The sequence below is a fragment of the Saimiri boliviensis genome, chromosome 2, assembly GCF_048565385.1.
Source record: "Saimiri boliviensis isolate mSaiBol1 chromosome 2, mSaiBol1.pri, whole genome shotgun sequence".
Taxonomy (NCBI): Eukaryota; Metazoa; Chordata; class Mammalia; order Primates; family Cebidae; genus Saimiri; species Saimiri boliviensis.
Genome location: NC_133450.1, coordinates 232575875 through 232603383, shown reverse-complemented (window position 1 = coordinate 232603383; position 27509 = coordinate 232575875). Strand labels below are relative to the sequence as shown.

At 42.7% G+C, this 27509-nt stretch overlaps 2 protein-coding genes across 7 annotated transcripts in view; one reads left to right on the top strand and one right to left on the bottom strand.

The window, feature by feature from the left end:
* ZNF484 (zinc finger protein 484) overlaps positions 1–749 on the bottom strand; it is a 28727-nt gene extending 27978 nt beyond the window's left edge. For 3 of the 6 annotated variants that reach the window (XM_074395510.1, XM_074395511.1, XM_074395508.1), the window contains exon 1: positions 582–749. The gene's annotated coding sequence lies outside the window, so the exon portion shown is untranslated. The remainder of the gene's footprint in view (positions 1–581) is intronic. The other 3 variants (XM_074395506.1, XM_074395507.1, XM_003941150.4) reach the window with 1 other exon arrangement.
* On the top strand, positions 515–14934 carry LOC141582471 (uncharacterized). Its single transcript, XM_074390504.1, has 3 exons — positions 515–820; positions 7018–7778; positions 8202–14934. The coding sequence occupies exons 1-2, from the start codon at positions 515–517 to the stop codon at positions 7549–7551; spliced, it is 840 nt and encodes a 279-aa protein (XP_074246605.1). The 3' UTR covers positions 7552–7778; positions 8202–14934.
* The last annotated feature ends 12575 nt before the right edge of the window (positions 14935–27509 follow it).

Sequence of the window (27509 nt, the reverse complement as noted above, 5' to 3'; positions counted from 1 at the left end):
TTTTGGCCAGGCTGCTCTCGAACTCCTGACCTCGTGATTCGGCCGCCTCAGCCACCCAAAGAGCTGGGATTACAGGCGTGAGCCACCACGCCCGGCCCGTTTCTTTCTAAAGCCAGGGTGAAAGAATGAATGATATATAAATATAATAACCGTAATGATAAAGGAGCTGCTAGTCTGGATATGAAAGAGAACAAAATGGAAATGGAAACATGCAATTCTATGGTAATATCTTCTTTAAATCTTTGGCAAAATATATCATGATAATGAAACAGAAAAGAAACTGTCAACAGATCGGTAATATAAAAGAGGAACCTAAGATGTACATCATTCATTCTGCATATCCCTCCTGAGTCCCCTGTCATCCTCCCCCACAACCCCATAGTCTGCCCTCACTCCGCCGGCAGACCCACCACCGGAGACCCCCAGCCCACCCCGACTCCTCCCTCAGATCCACCCTCAGAGATCGCGCCGACTCCCACTATTCCATCCACTGACGGTCCCCATCACTGCCCGGATGACTCGCCACAGACCTCGGAGATTCTTCTTGCTCAGTCCACAGATGCTGCCATCCCTCTACTCACCTGCCTCTCATCCACGTTTTCTCGGGACAGTGGTCATTTGCTTGGGAGGTGACTATAGTCGCAAGAACCTGAAAGGGACCCACTTCCTTTTTCTGAACGCCTCCCAGGCCCAGCAGGACTTCTTACAGCGCTGCCTGGGTGTGCGCACGCTCAGCAGTCTTCTTGGCCGAAGGTTGCCAGTAGTCAACATGGCGCTTTGCCAAACACGCTCCCTTTTCAGTTACTCAGGCTGGGCGCCAGTATGGCGGCGCCCATGTGGACACTCTGGCCTGTGGGCGGCCATGTTGAGATGATGTAGAGACTGAGGGCCTGAGGGCTGTCCAGAGGAAAGGAAGCAAGTGGAGGTGTCTCCCGTCATACTAAGCCAGGACACAATCAAAGCCTGTCTAACCTCATGTCTTTATTCAAAAAAGGATCACAGATCTCAATGTGAAAATATGAAATTTAAGGAAAAATTCTTCAGGACCTGGGACTTGATGAATAATTCTTAGACGTGACACCAAAAAGCAGAATCAATTATAATGATTTAGCAATTGGATTTTATCAAAATTTAAAACTTTTGCTCTGCATGAGAGCCTGTTAACATAATGAAAAGACAAGGTAAAAACTAGGAGAAAACTGCAAACCACACCTTATAAACCATATCTGACAAGGAGCTCATGTCTAGAATATTCTTAACATTTTCAAAAGTCAACAACAACAACAAAACAATCCAATAAAAAATGGGCTAAAGGAATGAATAGATATTTCACTGGACAGGATATATTGATAGAAAATGAGAAAATAAAATAACTTGTAACAGATGAATGCCAGTCCTTTTACATTATCAAGCCCAGAGAGACATTAAAATGAGACAGCAGTCATTTTGAGCTATGTATTCATCTCTCAAAACTGCTTGCTATTGCCACAAGTAGCTATAAATTAACTTAATAATGTCATACTGGGCACGATAACCCACACCCTAGACTTAACAATGTAGAGCCAATCACTAATCAATGTTATTTCTATAACAAATGAGAATTCCTGACAAATAACTTTGTATCAGCTCACTCCTTGTCTCCCTTTTTTGCTTTTAATAAAGGCCATAGAGAGTTCATATCCAGGGTTTCTTGGGGCTGAGTCTTTTGGGCAGCTGTTGTCCCTTTCCTTTGTTGTTGTTGGAGAGACAGGATCTTGCTCTGTGGCTCAGGCTGGAAGACTAGAGTGCAGTGGTGCAATCAAAGCTCACTATAACCTTGATCTCCTAGGATCAAGTGATCGTCTCACCTCAGTTTCCCTAATTGGGAAACTAGCTAATTGCTAGGACTACAGCATGCACCACCATGCCTGGCTAATTATTTTTGTGTTTTTTTTTGTACTGATGGAGGTCTCACTCTGTTGCCCAGGCTGGCCTTGAATTCCTGGCCTCAAGCAATCCTCCTGCCTTGGCCTCCCAAAATGCTGGGATTACACGTGTGAGCCACAGTGCCCAGCCCAACCTCTTACTTTTAGGTAAACAGAAATAAGCACATTAAAAGATCTGGTTCCACTTCCACATGTAAAGAGCCTGGATTCTCTCACATTTATATGAAATTTACCTCCAGGATCCCCACCAGGTTGTCATTGTGAACAGAAGGTAAATTCTTTTGTGCACCAGGCAGGGAGAGAGGGTTAGTAACCATTCGAAATACAACTAGAACATTGGGTTCTCTTTAAGAAAGACCTGCAATGGAGATGGAATCTTAGATTATACACTGCTTTCCCTTTACAATGCCTTGCCATCATATCAGCAGGGCTCCAGTATAATAACTGTGGATTATAACTGAGAGAGCAGCAATTGTTCATTTAACAGGCATCTTAAAACAATATCAAAATATTCCTACCATTCAGTAGTCCGTTTAATGGGTATGAGGATACCTCAAGCACAATTTTGACTCAAATATTACATCCTTAAGATATTATTTAGCTAAAGCTAACTTAAATTCAAGAAACTATCCCCCTAAACAACATCTTTAGACAATATTCAGAATTAGCTCCCAATGCTGACAGTCCTAGTGCCCCTTGGACATTTTTCTTGACGGCCTAAAGCCAGAAGTTGCAAATAATGCATGTAAACAAAAAATTGACTGAAAAAATTATCCCATCGTATGAACTTCAACATTTTGCCAAACCTTTAAAGAGACTTGACATACCAAAAACAAACAAACAAACAAAAAACTCTCATAAGAAAATGTTTATCCTTTTTGCCTAAAAGAGAAATTATTTTGGTTAACATGGGAGGCACCCTCTACTTCATCTCTCTATCTGGGGCATTAATAATTCTGGCTTTCTTACTGAAGTAGAAGATACGTAGCAAAACTTATCATGTTAGCCATTTTAAAGTATATGGTTCAGTGGTATTAAGTCTTAACACATTAACATTGTTGTGAAGCCATCACCACCAGCTGTGTCCCAGACATTGTTTTTCATCTTCCCAACGGAATTTTTTCATGTTACCAACTGAATCTCTACCTATTAAGCAATAATTCCCCAATCCTTTTATGCCCAGACCTGGCAACCATCATTATACTTTGTCTCTGCATTTTGACTACTCTAGGTACTTCACATAAGTAGAATCACAGTATTTCTCTTTCTGTATCTGGTTTATTTTACTCAGTACAGTTTCTTCAAGATTCATCAATATTGTAGCATGTATCAGAACTTTATTCCTTTCTAAGGCTGGCTACTGTTCCCTAGTATTTATATATCCGCTTTTGGTAGTCCATTTGCCATGGACGGATGTTTGGATTGTTTCTACCTTCTAGTTACTGTGAAATGCTGCTAGAAACATTGATGTGCTAGTAATAGTTTGAGTCCCTGCTTTCAGTTCTTTGGAGGTATATACCTATCTAGAAGTGGAATTGCTGGATCATATGGTAATTCGATTTTTAAATTTTTGAGGAACTGCCAAACTGTTTTCCACAACAACCTCACTATTTTACATTCCCACCAGCAATGCATAAATGTTCCAACTTCTCCATAACCTCATTACCATTTGTTACTTATTTTTTTTTGGATCATATACATTAAAATGGATGTGAAATGATACCTTTTTTTTTTTGTTTGAGACGGAGTTTCGCTCGTTACCCAGGCTGGAGTGCAATGGTGCAACCTTGGCTCACCGCAACCTCCGCCTCCTGGGTTCAGGCAATTCTCCTGCCTCAGCCTCCTGAGTAGCTGGGATTACAGGCACGCGCCACCATGCCCAGCTAATTTTTTGTATTTTTAGTAGAGGCGGGGTTTCACCGTGTTGACCAGGATGGTCTAGATCTCTTGACCTCGTGATCCACCCACCTTGGCCTCCCAAAGGGCTGGGATTACAGGCTCAAGCCACCACGCCCGGCCCATGAAATGATATCTTATTGTGGCTTTGAATTAAATTTTCCTAGTGATTAGTGATGTGGAGCATCTTATGCATTTATGTATCTTCTTTGAAGAAATATCTACTTAAATCTTTTGCCCAGTTTTGAATCATCTTGTTTGTATCTTTTGTTGTTGTCAAGTTGTGGCAGTTTTTTTGTATATTCTGGATATTAATCTTGTATATATATATATATGATCTGCAAATATTTTCTTGTAATCCATGAGTTGCCTTTTCACTCTATTGATAGTGTCCTTTAATGCACAAAACACTTTTATTTTGATTAAATCTATTCTCTTATTGGCTGTGCTTTTGATGTCTATGATCCAAGAAATCATTGCGAAACCCAAATCATGAAACTTTTCCTTTATACTTTCTTCTAAGACCTTTATAGTTTTAAGTCTTATGTTTAGACCTTTGATCCAGTTTGAGTTAGTTTATGTATGTGTACTATGTATATATCCACATGCAATGAGTGAGGCTGGGCTCTTATTTATACTATATATATACATACATATTCCATATGTATATATAAAGTATATAATATATATGCATACATATACATATATTACTTTATATATGTGTATATATACACTATATGTATACAAAGTATATAATATATGTATATATACACTATATATACATATATACGAAGTATATATATGTTTATATATATATAACATATATATAAAGAGTGAGGTTGGGCTCTTATTTATACTATATATACACATATGTATAGTATATATAATATACATATATGTATACTATACATATATACACATACTATACATATACATGTATACATATATACACATATATATAGCATACATGTATACTATACATATGCATACTATACATAGTATATATATGTGTATATATAGTATAATATATATGTATATATATATGTGTGTATATATATAAATAAGAGCCCAACCTCACTCTTTACATGTGGATACACTGCCCATCTTTCCCAGTATCATTTGTTGAAAATATGTCCTTTCCACATAGTCTTGGCACCCTGGTTGAAAGTCATTTGAATATACATACAAGGCTTTATTTCTGGGCTCTCTATTCTATTCTTTTGATCTATATGTCTGTCTCATGTCTGTCTTCCTTTCTTCTTTTCTTTTGAGATGGAGTCTCACTCTGTCACCCAGGCTGGAATGCAGTGGCGTGATCTTGGCTCACCTCCACCTCCTGGGTTCAAACGATCCTTCTGCCTCAGCCTCCCAAGTAGCTGAGACTAGAGGTGCATGCCACCATGTCCAGCTAACTTTTGTATTTTTAGTAGAGATGGGGTTTCACCATATTGGCCAGGCTGATCTTGAACTCCCAACCTTAAGTAATCTGCCTGCCTCGGCCTCTCAAAGTGTTGGGATTATATATAGATCTGTCTTTATGCCACACTGTTTTGATTGTTATAGCCTTAAAGAAAGTTTTGAAATCAGGAAGTATGAGTCCAACTTTATTCTTTTTATTCCAGATTGTTTAGGCTATTTGGACTTTCTTAAGACTCCATATAAATTTAAAGATAAAAATTTCAATTTCTGCAATAAACATCATTAGAATGTAAATAGGGATTGCACTGAACCTCCAGATTGCTTTGGGTAGCAGTTTTATCTTAACAATATTAAATATTGTAATTCATGAAAACAGGCTATCTTTCTTTTTATGTGTGTCTTTAATTTCTTTCAACAATGTTTTGTAGTTTTCAGTTTACATGTCTTTCACCTCCTTGGTTAAAGTTATTTCTAGGTATTAAATTATTTTTGATGCTATTATAGGTAGAATTATTTTCTTAATTTCATTCTTGGGCTATTCATTCTTAGTGTACAGAAATGCCCTAGCTAGAACTTCCATTACTATGATGAATAGAAGTGATGGTTCTTATCTTCTTCCTGATCTTAGTGGAAAATCATGCCACCTTTTCACACTGAGTATGATGTTAGCCGTGGGGTTTTCATATACAGCCCTTATGGAGTGTTCTATATGTGTCTTTAGGTTCAGTTTATTTATAGTGTTGTTCAAGTCATCTATTTCCTTACTGATATTCTGTTTAGTTTTTCTTTTCTTCTCTCTCTCTCTTTTTTTTTTTTTTTTTTTTTTGATGGAGTCTTGCTCTGTTGCCCAGGCTGGAATGCAGGGACTTGATCTCGGCTCACTGCAACCCCTGCCTCCCGGGCTCAAGGAATTCTCCTGCCTCAGCCTCCTGAATAGCTGGGACTACGGGAGCTAATTTTTGTATTTTTAGTAGAGATGGGGTTTCACGATGTCAGCCAGGATGGTCTCCATCTCCTGACCTTGTGCTTAACTCACCTCAGGCTCCCAATCTGGTTTTTCTATCCATTACTTTATTTTTGTTTTTAGAGATGGGAATCTCGCTATGTGGGCCTGGCTGGACTTGAACTCCTGGCCTCAAGCAGTCTGCCTGCCACAGCCTCCCAGGTAGTTGAGATGAAAGGCGTGAGCCACAAAGTCCAGCTTTTATGCATTATTTTTAATGGAGTATTGAAGTCTCTATTACTGTAGAACTATTTCTAACTTTAATTCTGTCAATATTTGCATCAGAGTTAGGTCTTAATGTTATTACACGCTGGTCTGATGCTCATGGCCAGGCCATTTTGTTTCCTGTTGGACATAAACAATCTCACAGAAGATTATCAACTGCAGAAGGTTAAGCTGAGACCGTGATAAGTGCAAACAAAAACAAAGGCACTTTATAATGTGGTCTAAGTGCAGATAAAGAACAAGGTCTTGATGCCACCCACAAATACTTAAGCATCAATCATATTGCCCTTGCTTTCTGACAGCATCCAAAGTCCTCACTTTCTGAGACCCTACCAGAAATTAACCAATCAAAGCCCAAATCCTCTAAGAGTTTCTAACTCCTCCCACTGAGATGACCCACAGTACCCCATTCCATGCTGCAGCGTGTAATTATATTTAATTACAAGTGTGCTCCTGGTGGTCTTTAACTCAAGGGCACTGACTTGGTCACTGGTGAAGTTCCCCCTAGGAGCTGAGTCAGACACCATCTTAGGGCCCCGCACATGATAGGCGCCTGCTCTAAGGCGTGGACCCTCGCGACAGCCGCGGCCCGCCTTGACTGGCCAGGGTTACTGTTCTTGTCCCAACCGTACAGATGAGGAAACCGAGACTCAGGGCGAGCGACCCCGGGCTTGCGCACCTGCCGCCGTGGCCACTGCTGCGTGCGGAGACCGCTGTGATGCGCGCGCAGGCCAAGTCCAGCGGCGCCTCGGCTCCCACCGGCGCCTTCCCCAACCCCTGGTCTTTGTCCCCGCCATCGGCTCCGACTCAATCCCGTCTTTTTCTAGTCTAGTACTTTTTTTCAGATCTCGATCCCAAATTCCCTCCTGCCGGAATCTGGACTCGAATCCACTCATTGCTCATTTTCCGCTGCAGCTGGAGAGCATCTCTGAGGTCCCGAAAACAGCCTGCCTGCACGGAGGAGACGTCTCCTCAGTATGGCCGCCCCCAGAGACGAGCGATGACGTGCAGGCTGCCATGTTGTTGTTGGGCCTGAGCGGCTTCAGGGAGCCATGTTTGTATGGCTGGCACCGGCCTCACTGAGCATGTGCAGTCGTGGCCGCGCGGCCTCAGAGTTCTGACGTCACAGGGCGGTTCCTGAAGTGAGCGTGGTTGTAAGGGCGAGTTGTTTTAGACAATGCCTCTGAGATCAGTGAATCTAATCTGGAAATAGATAGTAGGCAGGGTCAGTAATGCTGCCTCTGGATCAGGGACCTGAGCTATGTGGGGTTAGAGAGGGGCCCTCCGCAGGCAAGTCTCTGGGGAGTGTGGTGAGAATCCTTGTGTCAGATGCTGGGAAGAGGTGGGGTCGGGGCTGGGGTCCGTGGGCCGAGGGCTTGGGGGGATGGTCAGCGTCAGGCATCAGTAGTAGGTATTCTGTGTGCCCTGATCGCCAGTGGAGGTTATAAGTACAGAGTATTCATGAGTTTAGTGATGTTATTTGCCTCTCATTATTTAAATAATTTGAAGTTTTCCCCAATAACTATAGTGTCTTATGAAAATTTCAGAAAATGACCGGTGTTCCGAGTCCGTGATGGGAGTGGGTCAGGAGTCGCTTAGAGCACCTGGAGAGTCCTTGCCAGTTCTTTGGGGATGCGGAGTTCTTAAGACCACCCTGAGACTGTCCTTTGACCTCATTGTGGCCCTTTCTAGATTAAATCTGTTTTCCATGACCTCCTCTGTTCTTCCCATAGGCGAATGGCAGGCATCCAGATCTCCAAGAATAGAGGATTAGAAGAGACTCTGTCACCCATGTCCTCACAGTTATTATTGATTTGTGCCAGTTGCTCATTTCCTCACTTCCTGTTTGTCATGGAGTATTAATAAACCTTTGATTATTTAAAGATATTAGCCCTTGATTTTCAAGTATTGCATATTTTGACATGCAAAATTTTGTTAAGTTTTATTTTTTCCAATGGATTTACCTGTATAGTTGGGCTTGAGGAGGCTTTCTCATTCTACGTGTTACTATGGATTTTCTAATATTAACATGGAGTTGTATTTTTTCCATATAACTTTCTATTGAATTTCTTTTTCCATATGATAGGTGGTGAAAGTTTAGCTCAGTATAGCAGAAAGGTTAAGAGGTTAGATCAGGGGCTCTGGAGCCAGACCTGTTTAGAGCTTAGTCCTGGCTCTGGCACTCGAAAGCTGTGTGACCTTGGCCAGGATACTTGGCCCTTGTTTGCCTCAGTTTCCTCATCTGCTAAATGGGAAAATACAGGCACCTGCTCCATAGGGTAGTTGTATGATTACACAAGTTAATATACTTCAGTCACTAGCAAGAAAGTGAATGTAAAGCTGTATTTGTTCAGGCAGCCATATGGTAGCTCCACTTCATTAGTAAACTGAGGTATTGAAGTATCTTCTTTTTCTTTTTGAAAATATTTGTTAAGAACTGCTGTGTTCTAAGAACTGTTCTAGAGCTTTGGATGCTGTGGAGGTCTAGGAATTTACATTATGGTGGCAGGTGACAGACAATACAAAGAGATAAAGCAATTTCATGTAGTGATAAGCTAGGGAGGAGTGCTAAAAGGAGCCAAGGTGTAGACGGTGACTGGAAGGTGACCAGAGAAACCGCTGGAGGGTTTCTAAGTGATGAGATCTATGACAAATCCCTGTGGTCACCAGGGGGCATTGGGTGTGTAACTATTCTGTCTCATTGATCTTGTAGTCTACCCTTGTCTGCTGTATTGTTTTAATTACAGAGTCTTTGTAATAATCTTTAATACCTGGTGGAGTACTCTGTTTACTTATTTTTGCATAATTAACAACCCCTAAACTTAACTTACTGTCACATCTCATGTTCTGTGGGGTCACTGCTCTCCATGGTTCTAGGTGGTTCTGCATGGGGCCACTCACATGTGCTGCTGTCAAATGTTAGCTGGGGCCACAGTCATCTGAAACTCACTTACATGGCTGGCGGTTGATGCTGGCTGTTGCCTGGAGAATAGTGACTAAGTTCAAGGAAGAGCTTCCCAGGAGCAAGACTTCCAAGAGACCCACGTAGAAGCTTAGTTTCTTTCTTTCATTTTTTTAAAAAATTGAATCCTAGAATTCCCAGAATGGAATTTATATCATATTCTATTGATCAAACAAATTGCAAGGCAGCCAGATTCAATGGGAGGGGAGTTATTCTTCAACTCTTGACAAGCAATGTGTGTTGAGGAAGGGAAAGAATTGATGGTAGCTGTCTTTGATTAATGCCACATAGAGCAAGGTCTCCTCACTCCTTTCTCCCGTAATAACTTTCCATTTAAAAATTTTCCTTGCAATTCTCACATCTTTATTATTTCATATAAATTTTAGAATCAATTTTTTCTTGTCTAGATAACAATGTCATTTGGATTACATGTATGCATTATATGGGAGAAGAATTGGCATCCTTATAATATGAATCTGCTCATTAAGTTACATGGTCTATTTACTAAGGTTTCATATTTTCATAGCATACATGGTGGTATTTCTACCCAGGGTTTTCTCTTTGTCTTTTCATGTAACCCATGAATGAGACCACACTGTTTGTGTGACTGGCCAGTTGCCCAAAGTTTAAGGTGTTAACATGGATGAATTCACTTAATCACTCATCATTTCCTCCTTCCCTCAACCCCTGACAACACTAATCTTTCTGTCTCTGTATTTGCCTATTCTGGACATTTTATGTAAATATGTCATCCAATATCTGGCCTTTTGTGACTGGCTTCTTTCACTTAGCATGATGTTTTTGAGGTTTATTCATTGTGTAGCCTGTATCAGTACTTCATGCTTGTTTATAACTAAATAATCTTCCATTTTTATGTACATATGTATGTGTACTACACTTTCTCTATTCGTTTATCCATTGGAGGATATCTGGGTCGTTTCCAGTGTATTTCAGGAGTCCCCAAGATCATCCTCCACCTTGATTTACTGCTATTCGTACCTTATATGACTTGTGCAGAATGATTTAGCTGGAAATTAGCTGATGGTTAACTAAATCTAGTTCTTCTAAAGACTGTCATTTTCCACTGGTATTACATCCTGAGGAGGCTTTAAGTCTGTCTCCCAATTCATTTGATCATCAATATCAGCATTATCATATGACTTATTTGCATGAGATAATCAAATCAAACCAGCCATGCCAGTGTTACCTATATTGCATGTTGTAATAGTAGATGCAGCCCCCCCAAAATAAAAGTCAAAAGATGCTGGCACATTCCTGAGGTTCTTCTCAGCCACTAACAATTGGTATAGTTCATCATCACCTGGAATGGCCAAAGTGTCTCCCATGGAAATGTGGCTCAGCTTTGTAGGCTTCCATGTAATTTTGTCAGGGTCCAAGGCAGGGCTGGTTTTGGTGGTCTTGTTTCTACTTTGTCTATGATGAATAATGCTGCTGTGAACATTCATGTGTATGTTTTTGTGTGGCTTCATGTCGAAGTATGTGCCTTTGAGGGGAATTACTGGATCATGTGATAACTCTGTTTTAACTTTTTGAGAAACTACCAACGTGCCTTCCAAAACACACATAACATTTTACATTCCCTCAGCACTGGGTGAAGGTGCTCGTCCAGTTTCCCATTCTTGCTGACACTTCTTATTGTTTGTCTTTGGAGTTTAGTTATCTCAGTGGGGTGAGGTGGTATCTCCTTGTGTTTTGATTTGCATTTCCCTAGTAATGAATGTTACTGAGCATCTTTTTATATGCTTATTGGCCATTTTTCATCTTTTTGAAGAAATGTCTATTCATCGTTTGCCCATTTTTAAACTGGGTTGTCTTTTTATTGACTTATTAGTGGTTTATATAGTCTGGAACATTTGTTCCTTATCACATATATGACTTGTAAATTTTTCTCCCATTCTGTTGTTATCCTTATATTCTTATGTAACCTTTGTATAGTCTGTTTTCATGCTGCTGATAAAGACATACCTGAGACTGGGCAAGTCACAAAAGAAGGATGTTTATTGTTACGGTTCCATGTAGCTGGGGAGGCCTCACAATTATGGTGGAAGATGAAAGGCAAGGAGGAGCAAGTCACATCTTACGTGGATGGCAGCAAGCAAAGACAGAACTTGTGTGGGGAAACTCTCATTTTTAAAACTGTCAGATCTTATGAAACTCATTCACTATCATGAGAATAGCACAAGAAAGACCAGCCCCCATAATTCAGTCACCTCCCACTGGGTTCCTCCCACAACGCATGAGAATTGTGGGAGTTAAATTCAAGATGAGACTTGGGTGGAGACACTGCCAAACCATATCAACTTTGAAACAAAAGTTTTTAATTTTAATGAAATCCAGTTGATCTATTTTTTTTTTGTTTTGTTTTGCTGCTTGAGCTTTTGGTGAATGCCGTGTTTTGAAATATGTCCCCACAAAACTCATGTTTGGAGCCTTGTGCACTGTTGGTAGGAATCTAGATGGCCAGGATGGAAAACAGTAGCTGTTCCAACTTCTGTCTGTTACCCAGTTCCAAAGTCACTTCCACACTTTCAGGTATCTTTATAGCAATGCCTCACTTCTCTGGTACCAATTTTCTGTATTAGTTTGTTCTCACATTGCTATAAATAACTACCTGAGACTGGGTAATTTATAAAGAAAAAAAGGTTTAATTGGCTCATGGTTCCACAAGCTGTACAGGAAGCATGGGTGGGAAGGCCTCAAGAAACTTACAATCATAGTGGAAGGTGAAGGGGAAGCAAAGGTATCCTCACATGGCCAGGAGGAGGGTAGGGGAAGTTGATACACAGTTTTAAACAACCAGATCTCATGAGAACTCTATCAATAGAACAGAAAGGGGGAAGTCCACCTCTGTGATGCAGTAATTTTCCACCAGCTCATCTTCCAACCCTGGGAATTACAATTCAACATGACATTTGGCTGGGGACTCAGAGCCAAACCATCTCACCAACCCTCTGAAGAAACCGAGGCACTGGGTATGAATAAGCTACCGAAGTCACACTACTGGTGGATCTGAGACTTGATCTCAGGCCAGCCTGATTCCTAAGTGGTGTTCTTACCCTACTGCCTCTGAATCAGGGGGAGATCTATGGAGCCTGTACATTGCTAAAGAACAAGTTGAAATAATTTTATTTCCAACAGTGAGCTAATAAGGACCATCTGAAAACAACCAAAGCTTCTGGAATACGTGTCAAGAATCTTTTAAAAATGTGTCAATGAGCTACAGAATAAGAGTTCTGAAAAGCCAAAAGAATTTTAAAATGGAAGCAAAACCCAAAGAAGTAGCTAAGACACTGATGCCACTTTTCACCCTTAAGATATTTGCCAAATGTCAAATTAAACTCCCCCCACCCCCAGCTTGAGGTGGGAAAGGGGCAGCAGAATAGCAGACAAAGCTGAGGGCCTGCCCAAGCGGGAGGGCTAAGAGGAGACATGATAAAGTGAGATCCGGAAGGACAGACAGTGTAAGGGTGAACTATGAATAAACCTGTCTGCCTCCTCCTTTATGCTGTCCTTGACCCCTGCTTCCCTAGGAGCAGTGAGGAAGATTCTGTACCCACAAAGAAAACATCTCCCTGAGATGATTATATATATATGTATATGTATGTATTTTATTTTGTAAATCAGCCACATGTATTTTTGGTAAAGATGGGATTTCACCATGTTGGCCTGGCTGGTCTTGAACTCCTGACCTCAAATGATCGTTTTATCATAATAAAACGATAAGTAGAGATAGACAAATATGCAGCCATCAGGGATTTTAATATGCCTCTCAATAGTTCATATAATTAATAGGCAGAAAATCAGCAAGAATGTAGTGGATATATAACCAGCCCTTTAACTGGTTAGTTCACATAACCTGGGTGGTCTAAAATGTCTCAAGCTTCAAATTTAAAGCAATATCAGCTTTTTGGTGACCTCTAGGTGACTGACAGATGCAAAACAGATCGTCTTTGGAGGAACCTTGAGATAGTCTCAAGGAATGTAAGTTCACAGTAAAAAAAAAAAAAAAATCACAAATATAAAATTGGCAAGAGCCAGCAGAAACAATGGACAGAAGAAGCAGGCCTGAAAAAATCTTAAGACAGTCAAGTTTCCAAAGACAATACAAGGTGTGTTTTATACTTAAAGAAACAAAGGAGTTTAAAGAAGATGAGTATGAAAATGACCAAATAGATTGGGAAAAGTACCAAGTAGAAATGAAAAGTATCATAATTGAAAGTTCGATAGGTTGGTTTAACAGTCACCAAAAGAGAAAAATAGATGAAGAAATAAAGAAGTTTTCGGACTTGAAAAAGCTGAAGGACTTTATTACCTGCAGACCTGCACTATAAGAAAAGTTAAAGGGTGTCCTTCAGTCATAAGGAAAATGATACTGATGGCAGTGGTGGGCCATCTGGAGCGGCCACTGTTACGATGCCAGCTGCAGTGGTGGTGGTAGGAGCAGCAGTGGTGGCGGCGATGGGTCCACTGTGCCCCGCATCCCTGTGCCGGCTGACTGCACGCCCCCCACCCCCGGACGGCTGAGCAGGACCCTCCCAGGCCCGGAACCTGCACCGCGGCTTCCACCTCCCTCCCTGCCGCGTCCCAGGAGCCCGAGAGCTGATGGTGCAGCCAGGCAGGACTCAGTGGGGCCGGCCCCGGGAGCACTGGGCTTGTTTGTGCGGAGGTTGGCTGAGATCACCTGCCACCGCACCTTGCCGGCTGCCACTGAAGGGGAAATGCGGACGAGAGGCGTGGCCGGGGCTGCGTGCTTTACGGAGCCAGAAAGTTGGTGGGGCAGGAGCTCCCCCGGCGCAACTGCAGCCACCCAAGCGGTGGCTGCGACCAGGGCACCCCTGTGCTTTTGGGAGCCAGGAGTAGGCAGGAGCCCCGCCCTCCTAGGTGCAGCTGCAAGCCACCCAAACTGCAGCTGTGGACCCAGGCATTTCTGCACTCTTGGGGGCCCAGGAAGGCCCCCTGCCGGTCCCTGCAGGCTAGGAAGTGCCTGCTTCCGCTGTCTGGCTTCTCCCCACTGACAGCACCTGCTCCCATCACTGATCGCAACCAGGGGCACTGTCTCTTTCTCAGCACTGTCGCATCCCAGCCACATGTGCGCATGCTCGGGGCAGTGCTGGCAGGCCAGCTCCTTCACCCGCTTCGGATTTTGCAGGCTGACAAGCATGGGAAGGAGGCCAGACCCTGAGGTCAGCCTGGCACTGGCCTTCGGGTGCTCCTTTGCATGAGCAGTCTAGGCGCGGTGAAGAACAATGACTCGAGTAAGACAGGCTCTTGGGTGGAAGGGGGCAGATTCCCACTGAAGCCCCACCTGCAAGCTGGGGAGGGGCTGAAGCCTGGGGGATGGGCCATCAGTCTTCAGAGAGGAGCTACCCTCTCTGCTGAGAGCTCAATATTCATCAAGACACCATGGCTATGGGAGGAGCTGCCCACTGTGGGTCTCCTCGAGCTGTTCTATCACTCAATAAAGGTCCTCGTCATCTTCTTCACCTTCCACTTGTCTGCATGTATCATTCTCCTTGGACACAGGACAAAAACTGGACACCCGCTGAATGGTGGCGCTGAAAGAACTGGAAGGCAAAGAGTGCTGAAACATGCCCCTTGTTTTGTCACATTGCAGGCAACGAGAGGAGAGAAGAGCTGTGGTTCTTCAGGGAGCCCAGACCTAGAAACCCCCTGAGCCAGGGCTGTGACGTCCTCTTTAGGGCTCTGTGGGTTCCTGGCATCTCCAAGGTTCTGGGCGCCACCATGTTCCCTGGTGTCAGCCGTGGAAGCTGCTTATGGTATGTCTGGTCTAGCTTTAGCCTTGCAAGGAGCTGGCGCCCATGCCAGTGCCTGAAGCTGTCTGCCCCGCTGCCTGCCCCTCCCCCCCCACACCCCCCAGCTGGCATGCCGGGCTGTGTGCAGTGGTTGGACCCCACGCTTGCTCACACATCCCTTGCTGCTCCGTGCCTGGCTCACCCTTGGCAGATGTGTGATCCAGGCTGGTAGTGAGAACTGAGCGCAGCCTGAAGGGCCAAATGGGTGGAATGAGACCAGCCGTCCAGAGCAAAACTTGGGCAAAGGCGTCACTGGCCACAGAGGTTCCTGGCTGTTGAAGTAACACCCCAAGGATCCCATAATAATACCAGATGGAAATCTGAATCCATACAAAGAAATGATCTGCACCAGAAATAGTAACGGTCGTGTATCTATATCAGAAATAGTAACAATATGGATACATCATTTACTATTATTTAAACTTCTGCAAAAGATAATTGTTTAAAAAGTAATTTGTAGTTTATAATATATGTAAAAATAAAATGTATGACAATAATAGCTCAAAGATTAAAAGGGGAGAAGTTTACTCTTCTCAGATTCTTAAACTGTATATGGAGTGATCTACTGTCATTTGAAGGCAGACTGTGATGAGTTAAAGACCTACACTGTAAACCCTAAAGCCACTACCAAGATAACAAACCAAAAAATTATAGCTATTAAACTAACAAGAGAGATCAAACAGAATCGTAAAAATATACTGGCTAAATCCAAAAGAAGCCAGAAAAAGAGGTAAATAGAATAAAGGACAGATGGGATGAATAGCAAATAGCAGGATAAGAGACTCAACCATCTCAGGAATTACCTTAAATTTAAATTGTCTGATTTAGAAGACAGGCTGTCAGATTGGATTTTTTTTTTTTAAAGAGTCAGTTATATTTTGCTTACAGGAAATGTACTTTATTTATTTATTTTTGGAGACAGAGTTTCATTCTTGTTGCACAGACTGGAGTGCAATGGCGCAATCTCAGCTCACTGAAACCTCTGCCTCCCAGGTTTAAATGATTCTCCCAGGAGTAGCTAGGATTAGGCTCTTCCCATCATGCCCAGCTACTTTTTGTATTTTTATTAGAGAGAGAGTTTCATCATGCTGGCCAGTCTGGTCTCAAACTCCTGACCTCAGGTGATCCACCTGCTTTGGCCTCCCAAGGTGCTGGGATTACAGGCATGAGCCACCATGCCTGGCCAAGAAATGTACTTTAAATATAAAGATGCGAATAGGTTAGAAGTAAAAGAACGGAAAAAGATATACCATGCCAAGACTAGTCAAAAGAAAACTGAGGTAGTTATTTGAATGCCAAAATAGACTGCAGAGCAAAAGTTATTACCAGGGATTAAAGAGATTATTTGATACTGATAATGTAGTTAGTTAATGAAGAGGACATAACGAACCTACGTGCTTTTGTACCTAATAACGAAGTTCCAAACTGCATGAACAAAAGCAATAAAATGACAAGTACAAATAGACAAATGCAGAACCATCAGAGATTTTAATACCCTCTCAACAGTTCATAGAATAAATAGGCAGAAAATCAGCAAGAATGTGGTGGACTTGACCTGATTTATATTCATAAAATACTCCACCTTATAAAAGCAAAGTACGCATTTTTCTCAGCTGTGCCTGGAACATTTATAAAGGTAGACCACATTATAGTCCATTAAACAGTATCTATAAATTCAAAAATATTCAACTACAAAGTATGTTCTCTGACCACAATGGAATAAAATTAAAAACCAGTAACAGAAAGATCCTTTCAAAATCCCCAAATATTCAGAAATTAACTCACTCCCCCAAGGGGAGGGACAGGAGCAGGGAGAGGAAGGGGTGCGGGGAAGGGAGGAGGGTGTAGACAGGGAAGGGGATGGCCCAGAGACATTCATTTGAAAGCAGCCCCCGCAGGACTGATTATGGCAGTGGCTGTGAGAGAAAGGGAAGAATCAAGAACAAATTTTAGATTTTTGACTTGAGGAACTGGGAGAAGATGGGGACTCTTCCCATCTCAGTGCTTTTCATGAGAGAAGCTGAGGCAGAGTCACATTTGAGTGTAAAAACAAGAAGTCGCCTTTGAGATCTATTAAGTTTAGTATGCCTCATTAGGAAGCTCCCTTATTTCCCCAGAAGCATCGAAATGCTTTCTTTTTTTGAGACGGAGTTTCACTCTTTTTACCCAGGCTGGAGTGCAATGGCGTGATCTCGGCTCACCGCCACCTCCGCCTCCTGGCTTCAAGCAATTCTCCTGCCTCAGCCTCCTGAGTAGCTGGGATTACAGGCAAGTGCCACCATGCCCAGCTAATTTTTAGTATTTTTAGTAGAGACGGGGTTTCACCATGTTGACCAGGATGGTCTCGATCTCTTGACCTCATGATCCACCCACCTCGGCCTCCCAAAGTGCTGGGATTACAGGCTTGGGCGTTTCTAACACATGATTTGGAAAGCAGTATGATTTTTATTGTAGAGTCCACCCTGATTTTCTTTACTTTTTTCCTTTTGATTGGCCATTGAAGTTGCTTCCAATTTTCAGCCATTATGAATAATGCTGCAATGAGCATTCTGTACATAAATCTTTGTCAGCATCTCCGATTATTGTATTCCTAAAAATTCCCAGAGGTATGATTTGTAGGTTAAAGGCTATAAACATTTTACAGGTTCTTAATACATCTTGGCAAATGATCCTGCAAAAAATGGCACCATGTACATTTTTCAAGAGAAGCATCAAAGGAGTGCCAGTCTCACTGTATCCTCGCCACCTGGACTCTTGTAATGGTCCTGAATTGTTGCTAATTAGATGTACAGGAAATACTATTTTACATTCCTATCTGGATAAAGTACCCATGAGGATTTTGACTAATGAGATATGGAGGAGAAAAATCCCTTTTTAAGGATTTAGTTGTCATTTCACTGAGTTGCAGATGTCTTCTTCCTCACGTTATTTTGGGGGATTGAATACAGGTGTGGAGGTCACTCAGCTTGTGTCTGTGTTCACCGTCCTTCTGTGATGGAAGCCTCCCATTATAATTTGCTACTGTTCTTCCACTTAGCTGACCTGTCACCTCTTGCCAGAGAGTCTCAGGGTTAGTAATGGATTTCATGACTGTGCTTCGGTCATGAAGAACTCAATTGTCACTGGAAGGGTAGTGATCCTTCTGTGGTGTCTGAGCCAAGATGGGGCAGTATGAAAGCCCAGCATGTCAAGGTCCAGGAGCATGTTGAGTGACTGGGCCTGGGGGCAGGAGGATGAGAGGAGACAACGGAGGCAGGGAGAGCCCAGCCATATCCTGTCACTGTCATGATCACTCATCCTTCTTTGTAGTTACCTTCACTTCATTGTGTTACCTAGAAATAACCTGTCTACTTGGTTGATGGTCTGTTCTCTGGAAGACAGCTTTAGAGGCTGGCACACCTAAATTCTAATCCTTCTGCCTGATGTTGGGGAAGTCATTTGTGCCTTTGGAGACTCAGTTCCTAATCCGAAGTGAATCTTACAGTGGCCACCTCCTGGGGTGTACCAGGTGAACTTCCTGTGTTGGGTAGCTGTGCCAGGCTCCAGGTCACTGCGAGAGGCTGCAGCTGTGGCTGTACCCTATTAGTGCGGGGTCTGGAATCCCAGCCTCCAACACAGTGCTAGGTGAACTGCCTGAGTTGGGTAGCTGCAGCTGTGGTTGAACCCTGTTAGTGCTGAGGCTGGAATGGCAGCCTCCAACACAGCTGTGATTAAAGAATGCCTGGAAGGAGCAATGCAGGAGGAAGGAGAAGGATGAGAAGGTCAAGGTGAGCATTAGATGACTGGGGACTTGGCTTTCTTCTGGCTACTTCCCAGTGAGTTTGGGCTTTGACACCTCACTGAGGACCTAGTGAGGATGGAGTGATGGCAGGATGAGGTGGGGCAGAAAGGGGAGGGACAGGAGCAGATAGTGAGAAGAGGAAGTAATAGGGGAGGGGAGCTGAAGAGAAGGGAAAGGAGGGGAGGGAGTAGATGAGGGACAGGGAGGGAGGGAGAGGAAGGACAGGAAGACGGGAGAGGGAGGAGGGTGTAGACATGGAAGGGGACATACGCACACACCCTGAGCACTCACCGTCTCTCGGGAACTCAGAAGGTGCAGCCTGATGGCCCAGGCTGACTGAGTACTGGCAGATCTGGCAGGAACAGCTTGTGAATGGCCTGGGTGGCCAGGGTCTCAGAGCTATGAAGCACTGGCACATGGAGCCAGCCTGGCCAGGCAGTGCAGCTCAGCTATGGGGGTACCTGGCCTTGGCAACCAACTTCAACAGTCATACTACCCTAAGCGACTCTGCTTCTGATCTCAGAAGCTGAGCGGGATTGTGCCTGGTTAGCACCCAGATGGGATCCTTCTGGGAAAGTCTTCCTCTCCTTTTGTCACCATTGCACTAAGCACTGCTCCCTCCACACGCCTTCTACTTCCCCTCCCTCCCTGCTCACCACCTCAAACTCTTAAATCCACTGGCCCATGCCCATCTCTGGTCCCCCCTGCACCACAGGCAGACAGTGGTACCCCAGCCCTTCAGTCTCACGGTCCCACACGGGCCCAAGGCCAGTCTGTGTCAAGTAGGACCCTGACTCCATGGATAGGTTCCTTATGTTTTTAGCCTCTTCCTAAATACCGGGAACCCCAGGGATTCATTTGGCTGCCACAGCCACCCAAGCTCTAGGCTGCAGGCACCATCTTAGGCCAGTGTAGTCCTGCTTTCCTGAGGGAAGAACATTCCCTTTATCAGACAGAGTCAAGCCAAGGGGACAGTCATCCCTTGTACCTGGATCCCTCCTACAGACTACATATGCCCCCAGTTCTGCAAAGGTCGATCAGCTCCCACAAAGAGAGAGAGGCCCACTCAGCAAGTCTGGAGGCCCTGCAGAAAGAGGGCCTGGGTGCCCGTCTAACCTCCTGCACAGGGGACGGGCAGGAATCTTATCTGAACACACCCAATAGACCAGCATGTCCTGGGGCCCCTCGGGTGACCGCCATGTCAGGCACTGCCTTCTTGTCCTGGCCTGTCCCATGCACACCCACCCTCCCCTGGAGGCCCTGTTCTCTGCAGTGGAGCCTCTCTGCCTCAGGAGTGCTCCTCCTTTGCCTGGGTGGGGAGGGGGCTTGAGTAGGGACCCGGTGGGAGCGGAGGGCCGGCGGACTCTGAGGAGGCTCAGCAGCACTGGGCTGGTGCCCTCTGGGTGGCTGTTGGCTCTGGGTGGGTGGGGCCGGGCAGGAAGGCAGAACTTAACGCCACTGTACCCGAGGCTTTACTGGCTTATAATAGCAAATTTTTATGTTATTTGTATTTTGCACATTTAAAAACGACTTGGCTTTATATCATAAATATCTATATAGCATATGTATTTTATATTTAAACTATAACAATGGCGATGAATGTAAAATTCTTGAGTCACGCAGTGAAGCGCTGCTGCACGCCGAACCGCGGACGAGCCAAAGCGTGAGAAGCCAGAGGTCAGCAGCCGCGCGCGGTTCAATTCCACTTACTTGAAACATCCACGGACAGAAAGCAAGCTGACCGGTCCACGCTGGGGCTGGAGGGAGGGCAGAACGGGAAACGCCTGCGCAAGGGGTGAGAGACCCTCTTTTCGGGGTGATGAAAATGCTCTGGCATCACAGATTGGTGCTGGTTGCACAACTTTTCGAACAGGCTGCAAATCACGAAATGGCACACTTTGGAAGGGACGCGTTTTAGGTATGTGAATTAAACCTCAGTAAAAACGATGTAACTTAAAGTAGTTAAACGAAACCTTTTTAAATTTTGTTTTTCCATTTTGAAATAAAAATGGTTTAAAGCGGTAACACGAAAAAGGCACATTCTTCTGAGCGCGCGAGTTGGTTCCCGCCCCGAATCCGTGAAGCCGAGCGGGACGGGAGAGTCGGAGACGCCCTCCCCGGGGCCTCCCGTCCGCCCCCCGTCCGCCGTCACCTCCCGCGCGGGCCTCGGAAAAGGCAAGTCCGGGGACGGGGACCTGGACCAGGCTGGCGGCGCCCTCCGCGGTCTTCCGGGCACAGCCGCAGGTCAGGGCCCCACCTCCGAGGCAGAACCTGGGGAAAATGAGGCCCAATGGAGGCACCGGTGTCGGGCCGCACGCGCGGGGCCTCCAAACCCCCTTTCACGTCGACGCGCCGCGGCCCCGAGCGGCCTCGTGGTGGAAGGGCTGGCTCTGGGCTGGCCGGTCGACCCGCGCGGAGCGCCACCCACAGAGCACGCAGGGCCGGGAGCGCGGCCGGAGCCGCCTCCGAGCGTCATCTGCGGGCCACGCTCCGACGAGCAGACGGGGAGCGAACGCTTCGCCGGCGGACGGAACAGTCCTGCGAACGCCGCGGACGTCCCGGAACTCCGGCCGCTGCACCGCGGGCGCTTCCGCCCCAGCAAGGGCTCCAGAGGACAAGCGTAGTGCGTAACAGCGGCCGCCAGGGGGAGCCAGACAACCGGCGCGAACGGCCGCAGGACGGATCAGGGCCCCGCGGGCTGGCGAGGGCTCCCCGCGGGGCGGCGGGTCGACCCCGTCCCGGTCCTCGTCGGGTCGCGTTTTTCGGAAGGGGCCAGACACGCCCCACGCGACTCCCGGTCGGGCGCCAGCCAAGGACGGAAAACGGGGCCGCGCGGCTGCCGACGGGGCGCCCTGCCTGGCGGGGCCTTCGGAGCGGCGCAAGCGGACTTCGAAAATACTGCGGGCTGAAGCGTGGACTGAAAAACCGCAACCATGAAAGATACGTAGAAAACACTTTCATTCTAAAACTTCGGAACAGAGACGATCTTGAAAGCGTCCAGCAGAGCCCGTCACGGCGGTTCACGCCTGTAATCCTAGCGACTTGGGAGGTTGAAGCGAGAGGATCGCTTGAGGCTAGGAGTTTGAGACCAGCCTGGGCAACATAAGGGGACCGCTGTCTCTGAAAATAAAAATAAAGATGAGAAGGCGTGTATACAACAAAGACAGCTCAGAACACATCGAGGAAATGATTGATCAACTTGACCACATAAGGTTTAAAGAAAATTTACCTCTGCATGCACCAGGACAGAGTTGGATAACAACAAATGGGTGTGGGGAACATTGGTGCAAATACATGTGTGATGATAAGAATAGTGATTTCATCATTGCTTGCAATAACAAAAAATAAAGAAAACATAGTCATTAAGAAGAGCCAGGTTTAAAAATTCTGGTACATCTATACAGTACCATCAATTTATGTTTCAGTTTATTTTTATTTCTTCAGTGAGGTAGACCTATAAGTATTGACGTGGAAAGATGTCCCTGATGAAATAGGAAATGAAAATAGCGAATTCATGAGAATGCAGATTAGAATCATAGTGAGATACCATAAATGACTTAAACAAAATAGTCTTCAAAAGTAAAGGAGAAATAGACTTACATTTTTGTCACCCAGGCTGGACTGCAGAGTGCAATTGCACCATCTTGGCTCACTGTAACCTCTGCCTCCCAGGTTCAAGTGACTCTCCTGTCTCAGCCTCACAAGTAGCTGGCATTACAGGACCATGTCACCATGCCCGGCTAATTTTTATATTTTTAGTGGAGACACGGTTTCACCACGTTGACCAGGCTGGTCTTGAACTCTTGACCTCAAGTGGTCCACTGCCTTGGCCACCCAAAATGCCGGGATTACAGGCATGAGCCACCATGTCCAGCTGAGACTTCTGTAGAAAACAAAAATTGAGGCAATTTGTTGCAAGAAATGTTGAAAAATGTTAAAAGAATTTCTTCAGAGAAAACTAAGAAATTTGGATCTACATAAAGAAAGGAAGAACATTAAGAAAGAATAAATGTAAAAGAAAAACTGCATTTTCTTATTTTTAATTGGCATAGCAGATAATAATTTGTTCAAAATAATAGCTATAATTATTAGATGATTATAATTTATCAGTAAGTGAAATGAATGATAGCAATGATATAAACTGTAGGAGGGAGGAGTTAGAAATATTTTGTTTTTATAAATACTTGCACTGCTCCTAAAGCAATATAGTATTACTTGAAAGTAGACTTGTATTAATGGTAAATGTACATTGCAAAATCTAGGGCAACCAAGAGAAAGATTTTTTAAAAGTAAAAAGAAAGGAAGAATTTACAATCTTAAATGGGAGAGAAAATGGAATCATATAAAATGTACCGTGAAAACCACAAAAGGCAGAAAAAGAGTGGAAGGCAAAAATAGGAAGAAAAAACAGAAAAACAAATAGAGAATAAAACAGACATGATAAATATCAATCCAACTACATCTGTAACCACCCTTTAATATCAATGGTCTACATATATCAATTAAAGACTGAGTTCATCTGAGTGGCTCCCCCACAAGAAAGACCCAACTATAAACTATCTACAAGAAACTCACTATAAATGCAGACATATAGATTTGAAGTAGGAAATGGAAAAATATACACAATGCCAACAATAATTAAAATAAAGCTGTATTAGTTTTCAGGCAGAGTAGACTTCAGAGAGAAAGATAACAATTCTGGACTAATATAGGCATTACATGATGACAAAAAGTGAATTCTCTGAGAAAATATAACAATTCTTAATGTGTATGTGCCTAACAAGAGTGGTAAAAAACGTTAGGCAAAAAACTGATAGAACTGCAGGGATAAATAAAAGAATTCACAATCATAGTTGTAAACGTCAACACCCTCTATCAGAAGTGGACAGATCCAACAGATAGGAAATCAGTAAAATACAGTTGAACTAAACAACATCATCAAACAACTGGATGTAATTTACATCTATAGTCTACTTAGTCTAACAACAGCAGAATACATATTCTTTTCACATTCACATGGAACATTCACCAAGACAGGCCAAATTCTGGGCCATAAAGCCCATCTCAACACATTTCAAAGTATATAAAAAATACCATATCTGGTCTCTGAAAACACTGGACCCTAACTATTATACAAATCAGTAATAGAATGACACCCAGGCAATCTCCAAATGCTTGGATATTCAGAAACCCACTTCTAAATAACTCCATAGGTGTCAATAATAACCTAGAATGTAAATAGATAAAGTTCTATTAAGTTCTAAGTAACTCTATAGGTGTCAATAATAACCTAGAATGTAAATAGATTAAGTTCTCCAGTTAAAAGATACCTAGTGACTAAATGAGGTGTTTTTTTTTTTTTTTTTTTTTTAAGATCCAGCTATATGCTGCCTACAAAAGACTCACCTCACCTGTAGGGACACATGAAGATATTCCATGCAAATGGAAAGCAAAAGAGAGCAGTAGTAGTTGTAGTTTTATCAGATAAAATAAACTTTACATCAGAAATCCTAAAAAGAGACAAAGAAAGTTACTATATAATGATAAAAGGATCAATTAAGCAACAGGGTATAGCAATTATGAATATATACCCACCCAACACCAGAGTAAATACTTGATCTAAAGGGAGAGACAGACTGCATTATAATAATAGGAGACTTCAACACCTTACTTTCAGTACTGGATAGATCATCCCAACTGAAAATCAGCAATAGATCATTGGACTTAAACTATACTCTAGAGCATATAAACTGGACTTTTACAGAACATTTCATTCAGCAGCTGGAGAATGTATATATGTTCTTCTCCTGAGCACATGGAACATTCTTCAGCATAGACCATACGTTAGGCCACAAAACAAGTCTCAACACATTTAAAAAAATTAAAACCATGTCAAATATCTTTTTTGACCACAATGGAATAAAACCAGAAATTGATAACGAGGAATTTTGGAAAATGCACAGATGCAACATGCTCCTGAGCAACCAGTGGGTAAACAGAGAAATTAAAAATTTAAAAATCTCTTAAAAACAAATAAAAATGAGGAAACAACATACCAAAACCTATATTATACAGCAAAAGCAGTACTAAAGGGGGTAGTTTATAGCAATAAATGCCTATATAAAAAGATATAAAGATTTCAAATAACCTAATGATGCACCTCATGAAGCTAGAAAAGCAAGAACAAATCAAACCCCAAATTACAGAAAGAAGAAATACTAAAGATCAGAACAAAAATAAAGTTGAGACTAAAAATATGAAAGGTCAGCCAAATGAAAATATTGTTTTGAAAAGATAGACAAAATCAACAAGTCTTTAGGTAGACTAAGAAAAAAGAAAAATCTGAATAGAATAAAATCAGAGATAAAAAAGAGACATTACAGCTGATACAACAGAATACAAAAGATAATTACAGACTGTTATGAACAACTTATATCAACAAATTGAAAACTTATAAAATAGGTATATTCTTGGACACATATAGCCTACCAAGATTGAACCATGAAGAAACAGAAAACCTGAACAGAACAATAATGAATAATGTCATTGAAGCAGTAGTAAAAGTCTCCCAATGAAGAAAAGTCCAGGACCCATATGGCTTCATAGATGAATTCTACCTAACTTTTAAAGATAAGCTAATGCCAATTATTCTCAAACTATTGTGAAAAATCAAAGGGGAGAAATGCTTCCAAATCTTTTCTAAGGCCAGCATTACCCTGATACCAAAACCAGACAAGGGCGTGACAAAAGAAAACTATGGGTCAATATTTTTGATGAGCATAGATTAAAATTCATAAAAAGAACCAAGAAAACAAAATCCAACAGGATAGAAGAAAGATTTTCCCCAGGGATTCAAGGATGCTTCAGCCTACAAATATCAATAAATGTGATACATGTCATCAAGAGAATAAAGGATAAAACCAACATGTCATCAAGAGAATAAAGGATAAAACCATGTGATTATCTCAATAGACACAGAAGTAGTGTTTGATAAAATTCAACATCTCTTTGCAATTAAAAAAAAAACCCCTCTCAACAAATTAGGTATAGAAGGAACATACCTTAAAACATTAATGTTCATATATGATAAGCCCACAGTTAACATCATACTGAATAAGGAAATGTTGAAAGCCTTTTCTCGAAGATAGGACAAGACAAAGATACCCACTTTCCACTAAGATCTTTCCACTAAGATCTAGAACAAAACAAGGATACTTACTTTCACCACTTCCATTGAAAAGTGGTGAAAGTAAATATCATACATATAAAAATCATATATATGTATATATTTACTTTGTATGTATTTATACAAATCCATAAATCCATATATTTATAGCCAACTGATTTTCATCGAAGGCCCTAGGAACATACATTGGAGAAAGAACAGTATGTTTAATAAATGGTGTTGGGAAAGCTGAGTAACCATATGCAGAAGAGTGGAACTTGACCCCGACCTCTCACCATGTACAAAAATTAACTCAAAATGGATTACAGACTTAAATGTAAGCCTCAAAACTATGAAGCTACTAGAAGAAAACTTTAGTAAAATACTTCATGACATTGGTCTGAGCAAAGATTTACTGAGTAAGACCTCAAAAGCACAGGAAACCAAAGCAAAAATTGACAAATGGAATTACATCGAGTGAAAGAGCTTCCGTATAGGAAAGGAGAAAATTAAGAACATCAAGAGACAAGCTACAGAATGGAAAGAAAATATTTGCAAAGTATTCATCTGATAAGGGATTAATAATTAGAATACACCATGATACTCAAACAACTCAATAGCAAAAAACAAAATAATATGATTTCCAAATGGGCAAAATATTTGAATAGACATATTTTTCAAAAGAAAATCAAATGGCTAACATGTATATGAAAAAAATGCTGAACATGACTGATGATCACAGAAGTGCAAATCAAAATCACAGTGAGTTACCCTTGCACTCCAGTTAAAGTGGCTGCTATCAAAACAACAGAAAATAATGAATGCTAGGGAGAATGTGGAGAGAGGGAAATGCTCATACGCTGTTGGTAGGAATGTAAATTAGTACAGCTACTATGGAAAACAGTATGGAGATATGTCAATAAAACTAAAATTAGAACTACCATATGAGCCAGCAATCCCACTAGTTGGTATATAGCCAAAAGATAGGAACTCAATGTATCAAATAGGTAACTACATTCCCGTGTTTATTGTAGCAGCACTATTCACAATAGCCAAAATATGGAATCAACATAAGTATCCATCAATGAATGAATGGGTAAAGGAAACGTGGTATATATATATATATATATATATATACACACACACAATGGAATATTATTCAGCCAGAAGAAAGAATGAAATCCCGTCATGTGCAGCAACATAGATCAAATTGGAAGTCATTATGTTAAGTGAAGTCAGCCAGATACAGAAAGAAAAATATCTAATATTCTTACTCATATGTGAGGGCTAAAAGGGAGG